Source organism: Garra rufa, chromosome 11 (genome assembly GCF_049309525.1).
Source record: "Garra rufa chromosome 11, GarRuf1.0, whole genome shotgun sequence".
Taxonomy (NCBI): Eukaryota; Metazoa; Chordata; class Actinopteri; order Cypriniformes; family Cyprinidae; genus Garra; species Garra rufa.
The window spans coordinates 2,117,617-2,126,692 of NC_133371.1; the positions used below are offsets into that span (position 1 = coordinate 2,117,617).

A 9,076-nucleotide genomic window follows, 5' to 3' on the forward strand; every position below is an offset into this window, starting at 1 on the left:
CTCTTTGAAGCAGCATTTAAACTGCATTTTGGAAGTTCATACTCAGGGACACCATAGATTTCCATTATATGGAGTGAAATCCTGAAATGTTTTCCTCAAGAAACATTTTTTTACGACTGAAGAAAGAAAGACATGAACATCTTGGATGACAAGGGGGTGAGTACATTATCTGTAAATTTTAGCTCTGAAAGTGAACTCCTTTAAGTCCAATCGCAGACAAATACAGTGAGAACAAAAAAGGCAAACATACCGTTCAGAGAGTGTGAAACAGAGAATACCAACTGCAAAAAATAAACTGAACATAAATGTAAAAAGAAAGATAAATAGTAGGCTACTATACCATATTATGGCAGTTACATAATTTTGAAAGCTTTATAGCCTAATACGTTCACAAAGTCAGCCCTTCGGCAAAGCAGGTAGGCGTACTAGACAAGCGTCATGAAACGCAAGCTAATCCTTCGCCATAGTAAGTTTCGTGAAATCGGTATTTGTTGACGTTGTCCTCTCTCTCTCTCTCTCTCTCTCTCTCTCTCTCTCTCTAGGTAAAACGATCGATTAGTCAGGTCTGAGCAGGTGTTTTCCGACTCAACAGTTTTTGTGTTGTAAACAGAAACTCATTTCCTGGAACACAATAAATGGCATTTCGTCCTGACCATGAAAGTCTTCAGGTGCTCTTTGGAAATTAAATAAGGTTGAAGGCTATACTCCGGAAATATAAACTAATATTGAAAGGTAAGTAATATGATATCTTTCTACCTTCACACTGTTTCGATTTCGGCCATGAAAGGTGAGTGAGGCCTTTTTTCTATTAAAACCGCATTTGCTTTGTTCAAAATAAAGAACAACGTCAACTATTGAAACAACTGTGATTGTTATTAGCCTACTGGATGGGTTTATTACTGGAATTTCAACTTTTGAAATACCTAATCTAGGTGTTTGTGGAATTCGGTCTGTCGTTGTCATTGAGAAAGCCCTATTTGTGTCTGTTTCTCCCGCAGTTGTCTAGAAATGCTCATATTTGTCCTCCTGCTGTGTCATTTCACTTTATGTGGACACTGTGCGTGTATGAGAAAAACCCTTCAGACACCCGCTGATCAAGACAGTAAAGGTGGGCAATGTTTTTAAACACTTACATTTTGTTTTTAAATGCCAAAATGAAAGCACATACTCATTATTATCCTATCACGATCTAAGATCTGATGAGTGTATGTTAGGTTTATGAGATTTGTGATAGTGCAATGGTATCATTACTTGAGTTCGTTGTATTTTTATGGTTATGGTTATGTTCAGGGGTGTTTTATATTTCTGTCAATTTATGTTTTGTCTAAGTTGTCTTGATCCATGTTTTAATATACACTACTGTTCAAACGTTTGGGGGTCAGTACATTTTAATTTTTTTACTTTTTAAGAAATCAATACTTTTATTCACCAAGGATGTATTAAGTTAATAATTAAAAGTTTATTAAAAGTTAATAATAAATAATTAACATTGTAATAAAATATTTATATTTTGAATAAACACTGTACTTTTTAAACTTGTGAATGAAAGAATCTTGGGAAAAAAAAAAAAAAATCACAAGTTCCAAAAAATATTTGGCAGCACAACTGCTGATATTATCCACCATTGATCATTCTAATAATAAATCAGCATATTAGAATGATTTCTGAAGGATCATGTGACACTTAAGACTGGAGTAACAGCTGATAAAAATTCAGCATTCTATTTTAAAGTATGTTAAAACAAAAAAAAAAAATTTTATATTGTAAAAACATTTTGCAATATTACTGTTTTTTTTCTGTATTTTTAATCAAATAAATGCAGCCTTGATGAGCATAAGAGACTTCTTTAAAGACTATTACAAGTCTTACTGACCCCAAACTTTTGAACGGTAGTGTACATATAGCAATACTTTAAATATTGTGGGACTATATATTTTCAGTCAGACATTTGACATATTTATTGGTGCGGTGTAGTGTTTGTTGTGGACCAGGAGGCCAACACATTTTTAGGACGCCACCTGTTGTTCAACCGCTTCGACTTTGAGATCTTCACCCCTGGAGATCTAGAAAGAGAGTGTTACGAGGAGATATGCAATTACGAGGAGGCTCGGGAAGTCTTCGAGAGTATCCCTAAAACAGTTGAGTAATCCTATTATTATTCTTGAGTAATGAATTTTATTCATTAGCCAGGCTGTAACAACCACTCCCAGTTAAAAAAAAGCATTGTCATGTGTACTTGCCCATGGGTTGGATTTGGGCAGAGGACTCTCATTTTTAGTGTGTGATTACTTAAGAGTGATACCAAAGTGTGTTCGGAGCAACACACTCCCTGCACTCCCAGCATCTGATTATCAGTTCTTAATACACCAGCATTAACAAACACACATTTGTTAATATCACAGTGGACATTCATTTTAATTCGCCTTTTCATTTTTGACAGAATGCCTTTTGGAAGACATATACAGAGGGTGAGTTTTTGTCACACGTACAGCTCAGTGATCGCAAGACTAAAAAACACTGAAACCTTTTCATCTTCTCAGTCAAACGTTTATCTACTAAAAGAAACCTGTTTATCCAGAGTTCTTGCTATTGTAATGTTCCACAACTTTTTGAAACACTTTTTCACTGTGTCATTGAAAACAGCCTTTGATGTTTAATCTTTTGTAGAAACCGTCACCGCCATTTCAAAGTTTGGGGTGAGAAATAATTAAAACAGACAAGAAAAGTATACTTTTATTCAGCAAATATGCATTCATTGATTATAATTCATAAACATTTTTAATGTTACAAAAGATTTATATTTCAAGTAAGCGCTGTTCTTTCGAATTTTTAATTTATCAAAGAATCCTGAAAAAAAAATGTATCACCGTTGCCATACCCTGCTGAAAAAAAGCCTAGGCTGGTTGGCTAGTCTTAGCTGGTTTAAGCTGGAAGGAACTGGTTTTAGCTGTCTCTCAGCCTGACCAGCTTGGGAAATTGGTCAAAACCCCTCTAAAACCAGCCAACCAGCCTAGCAGGGTAGATATTAAAGTAGGAAAACTGTATTTAAAATACAATATTGATAACAATTGCACTAAATCAGCATATTGAAAATTCAGTTTTGACATCACAGGAATAAATAACTTTCAAAGATATAGTATATTCAAATAGAAAATGGTAATAATATTTCAAAATATTACTGTTTTTATTGTATTTTTGATTAAGTAAATGCATAAGAGGCGTCTTAAAAAAATAGAATAAAAAAAACATGAAAAAATTCCAAATATTCCAAACTTTTGACTGACAGTGTATGTGGGTCAAAGACGTTAAGTTGTCCACGTTTTACAAAATTTACAAAAGTGATTTTATGTCTGTAGAAAGCACATTAAATGTAAGTAAAGTGTCTACTTTTAAGGTTTCAAATATTTTTCTGGAGAATAAAATGTCAAAATTTGGTTAAATTAATGTTACGTTGTCGTAAAAATTCAAACAACATGCTTATTCTGACTTGTGCATATTAAAATACATAAATGAATAAGGGAGCATATTAAATTGTATTGTGTTTTAAATGAGTAAAACAATTTTTACTGACAAATGGGCAAAACCTATGATAGTGGCAAATATTAAAATTGTAGAATTACAGCTAATTAGTATTTGGGGTAAAAGTAATTTGTCTTTTAATGTGTCATGAATTGATTTTTGTTGTATATATGAATTACATTTTTACTTCTGTACATTAGGGAAAAATGTGTGATATTTATTTTTTGCTCAGAAAAACAAAACAAAAATGCAATGACATTAAACAGAAAACCTTTAAATACTTTACAGTTTAAACTATTTAAACTAGTAATACACTTGTTTTTATGCCTAAACCCTTTATGTCTTTGACCCATGTACAAACTTCTGTTATTTAAAAGAAGTCATGTCATATTATATAAAAATAATAATACTCATCAAATTAAAATTGTGTTTTAAATGCATTTTATTAATAGATTTCTGCTAACTTTGGGCTTATGTCCACCTGTCTTCGTAGATAAGGGTGAATCCCAATCAAAAGTTGATGTAACAGCTTTGCTGGTGGGCATTATCTCCGCTGGAGTCTTTATTGTTATAGTTGGCCTTGTTATCTGGTACTGCTGCCAGGGAAGGAATAAAGACCATGGCTTCCGAAGGTAAGGCTTTACAGCAACAAGTGTGAAGCACTTTCTGTTTGCAAGCCAAAATCATCGATTGTAATTGTCATGTTTTGCCTTTTTAGCTCTTTCAGACGCAGATCCACCCGAAGCAATGCCTCTGTGATAATCCGGAGGCTGGAGGAGGTCTCTCTGCATCCTATTCCTCACACAGGCTCAGATGGCAGCACAGATGCTCATGGTTTACCTTCTTATGAACAGGCCATCGCCATCAATGGACCACATGATGTCCCACCTCCTCCATATCCTGGGTACCAACACACATTTTCATTTGATCTAATATGTAATCTTGGTTTCTTTTTATAACACCTTTAATATGGCACTTAGTTGCTTATTACCGCACATTTAATGTTTCTTCAAAATAAAAATAAAACTATTTAAAGTATGTTAATTGCAAGAACAGGCAGCAATTTATAGTTAACTGTCTCGCTCAAGATGTAACCACTGTCTGTTTGTAAATGCTAAATGAAAGGCATAGTTCACTAAAAAAAATACTCACTCTGTCTTTACTCTCAGGCTATCTAAAATGTAAATGAGTTTGTTTCTTAATGGAAACAGATTTGGAGAAATATAGCATTGCATATACAGTGCCCTCCACTAATATTGGCACCCTTGGTAAATATGAGCAAAAGTGAGTGTAAAAAAAAATAAATCTGCTTCATTTATCCTTTAGATCTTTCATTCAAAAAATTGACTAAATTCTAACATTTCAGTGAAGTAAAACAATGGAAACTGGGGGGGAAATGTCATTATGAAATAAATGTTTTTCTCTAGTTCAGGTTGGCCACAATTATTGGCACCCAATTATTTCAATGTCCTTTTCCCAAAATAGCAGCTCTGAGTTTTCTCTAACAATGTCTAATGAGTTTGGAGAACACCTGACCATTCCTTCATACAGAATCTCTCCAGATCCTTTAGATTCCCAGCTTCATGTTGGTGCTTCTTCTCTTAAGTTTCTACAGGGTTCAGGTCAGGGAACTGGGATGGCCATGGCACGAGCTTCATTCTGTGCTCAGTGACACATTTTTGTGTTGATTTTGATTGGTTGATTGATTGGTTTTGGATCATTGTCCTGATGGAAGATCCAACCACAGCCTATATAAGATTCTAACAGAGGCACTGAGGTTTAGATTTTTTATCCGCTGGTATTTGACAGAATCCATGATGCCATGTATCTGAACAAGATGTCCAGGACCTCCGACAGAAAATAGGCCCATGACATTAAAGACCAAGCAGTATTTTTAACCATGGGCATGGGGTACTTTTTATCCCTGTTTGCACCAAACCCATCTGGTGGGTTTGTTGCCAAAAAGCTAATTTTTTAGTTTTATCTGATCATAGAAGCCAGTCCTGTTTGAAGTTCCAGTCGTGTCTGACAACTGAATATGCTGTAGTTTGTTTTTAGGTGAGTGAGGAAGATTTTTCTTGAAACCCTCTGGAACAACATGTGGCGACGTAGGGGCTGTTTTATATATTTATTTTAGGCTTTCTGACCCCAAGACTCAACTAATCTCTGTAATTCTCCAGCTGTGAGCCTTGGAGAGTCTTTGGCCCCTCAAAGTCTACTCCTCACTGTGTGTTATAATGATATAGACACATGTCCTCTTCCAGGCAGATTTGTAACACCTTTAGTTAATTGGAACTTCTTAATTATTGCCCTAATGGTGGAAATTGTGTTTTTTAATGTGTTAGCTCTTTTCTTACAGCCTTGTTAAAGCTCAACAAACTTGTTCTGCACATCAGAACTACATTCTTTGGTTTTATTCCTTGTGATGGATGATTTAGGGAATTTGGCTTTTGTGTTCCTCATATGCTTAATCCTATGGAATAGAAAGTCATGGCTGGACAATTTTATACTCCTAGCCACCCTGGTGTGCTAAAAAAGTTTTAATATTAATGGGAATATACTTCAGAGATATTTTACTTAGACAAATTTCTAGGGGTGCCAATAATTGTGGCCAACATGAACTACAGAAATCATAATGAGATTTCCCCCCCCAGTTTCCATTGTTTTACTTCAATGGAAGGTTAGAATTTTGTGAATTTTTTTGAATGAAAGATCTGAAGGATAAACGATGCAGATTTATTTTCCCAGCCAACTTTGCTCATATTTACCAAGGGTGCCAATATTAGTGGAGATCACTGTATAATGGGTGCCATCAGAATGAGAGTCCAAACATCACAATAATCCACAAGTAATTCACACCATGCCAGTCCACCAGTTACCATCTTGTGAAGTGAAATGTTGCGTATTTGTAAGAAACAAATCCGTCGTTAAAGCATTTTACCATCAAACTGTCAATCAGGCCAAAGTGTAAGTCTGTAATCCATAATAATGATTCCTCCAGTGATAAAAAGTTCATCCACTGTTTTTCTCTCACATCTAAATACTATTTTAAGACTGTTTTCACCTGTACATGGTGCTTGATCTGAGACTGAGATCACTGTAGAAAGCAATATTAGATATAGAGGACTTGTATTTAAGTCAGAAGCACTGGTTTGAAGTTAAAACTTCATGATGGATTTGTTTCCTACAAACACGTAGCTTTTCCCAAAATGTTAATTGATTGACTGGAGTGGTGTGGATTACTTGTGGATTGTTTTAATGTTTTTATCAGCTGTTTGGGCTTTCATTCTGATGGCATCCATTCACTGCAAAGGATCTATTGGTGAACAACTACAGTCATGCTGCATTTCTCTCAATCTGATGAAGAAACAAACTCATCTGTATCTTGAATGGCCTGAGAGTCAAATTTGAGCAAATTTCATTTTTGGCTGAAACTGTCTGTTCTGAAATATCTTCTACACAAGCATCAGTCTATTATAGTGTAATTCCCATTAAAATGTTCACATATCTAATTCCACACCTCTAATATCTGTCCGCAGTTCCAGGCCAGGCAGCACCCGGCGATAACCATATCATCATTTGCCAAACCGAATCAGGATGGACTAAACCACTTTTCTTGACTATGAACTTAAAAAGCTGTTAAACCAAAGACATTTGGATTTAACCTCTTGGAATAAACCACTAATATCATATTGGTACCATTCAGTACTGCATTGTAGCTTTTAGTCTTATTAAGCAATGAATTAAAATCACTGGACATTTCTGGATAGTGTATATAGTTAAAGCTAAAAACCTAATCAACAGTTTTATTTTTTACGAATGATTTTAATGGTGTTTATTTAAAACTATAACCATTGAAACCCAGTTTTATATTAATAATTGTTACAATAAAGACAGATCATAATGTTTTATTTGATAGTGTGGGTTTTTATGAAGGACAAATCATGTTATCCATTTTTAGTATGCTATAGTCCATTATAGCGATCTAGTAGAGTTTAACTTGGAATTCGTGTATTTACTGGATCAGTATTTGGTGTACATTTGTGAGAACTAATTCTGTGATCAGCACACCAAAAACAAGATTACCTCCTCTAACGTCATGGCACGTATGTCAGGCTGTGTTTTGTGCACTAAACGTTGTGCATATAGATAAACTAATTTTTAATTAAGTAATATCATTTAATTCTACTGGCATGTGTTGTGCATTAACACCCAGCTTTAAAGGGCATTTTGCCAAGCAGATGATACTGTACAGTTATAGGGCCTACTAGAGGTTTCTGGAGGTTTAGGCATCTCTTTGATGCTTTTTAAATGATAGTGACTGGGGTCTAGTGTTATCATCATAGAGATGGTAATAGACTTTGTAATAAACTTCCTTCTTTGTTGACTACTTTTGTATATTGGTGTTGTCTTGTTACGTTTTGGTGCATGATAAAATACTTGCCATAATAATAATTAGATTGGTTTATACACCAAAGTAACCCTTTATGGATAGTTTAATATTGTATTCAAATGTTAAACAGGTTAGTGGGAGTTAAAAGTGAAAGTGTTGGGTAACTTACATTTACAGAAGGCCTATTTTAGTTTTATGTACACTACTGGTCAAAGGTTTGGAATAATTAGGATTTCTTTTATGTTTTTGAAAGAAGCTACTGCATAACATTTTTGTGCGATCTGTTTTTTCAGGTCTTGCCCCAAATTTTGAATGGTAGTGTATCAGTTTCCTTCCACTAAATATTAAGCAGAACAACTGTTTCCAACATTAATACTGAGACTAAATGTTTCTTAAGCAGCAAATCATCATATTACAATGATTTCTAAAGGATCATGTGACACTGAAGACAAGTAATGATGCTGAAAATTCAGCTTTGCCATCACAGGAATAAACGGCATCTTAAAATATATTAATATAGAAAATAGTATTTCATAATATTACTGTTTTTCATCAAATAAATGCAGTCTTGCTGAGCATAAGACTGTAAAAAAAAATCGTAATTACAGTTTTTTAAAGGAAATATAGCAAAAGTATACATCTGATTTGAAATGACAAAACAATATATTTAATATACTTAAGGTACAGTCAAGATTATTGTGGCACATTATGGTTTGTGGTTATTCTGCTAACGACAGTGCAATGTTGTCAGGTCATAGACCACTTCAATCGTAAAACAAAAACTGTTGACCACATCAAACCATCAGTCTCAAAACGCATTTTAATTAGGATATTAATTATACTTTAAGCCCTATTATAAATGTATTTAAAACTAAGTGCTGCATTTTAAACTTTTAACTGTTTTTTGCCAAACCCACCACATTAGCAACCTGTGATCTTGAAGTTAGAAGTGAAATTAATTCTGAGACAATCAAGAAAATCATTTGTTATTACACTAGCTAATGCAATTGCATTAATACATCTTATTGGCGCCATTGTGTGTGCACCTTTTTATGGGTACACAGTTCTTTAAATCTCATAAGAATATAAGTTAATATATAGGATGAAAAAAAAAATGGAAAAGTAGATGGAAAAGTAATGATAACTCTTCCTGCGCACAGTGTA

The 9,076-nt window shown here is 34.2% G+C and overlaps 1 protein-coding gene across 1 annotated transcript; it reads left to right on the forward strand.

Annotated features, from left to right (window-relative positions):
* Positions 1-531: 531 nt before the first annotated feature.
* Positions 532-7,906, forward strand: prrg4 (proline rich Gla (G-carboxyglutamic acid) 4 (transmembrane)). Its single transcript, XM_073850876.1, has 7 exons — positions 532-732; positions 999-1,108; positions 1,975-2,138; positions 2,441-2,468; positions 4,013-4,151; positions 4,238-4,423; positions 7,059-7,906. Exons 2-7 carry the CDS (start codon positions 1,009-1,011, stop codon positions 7,084-7,086), a joined length of 645 nt encoding a protein of 214 aa, XP_073706977.1. The 5' UTR covers positions 532-732; positions 999-1,008; the 3' UTR covers positions 7,087-7,906.
* The last annotated feature ends 1,170 nt before the right edge of the window (positions 7,907-9,076 follow it).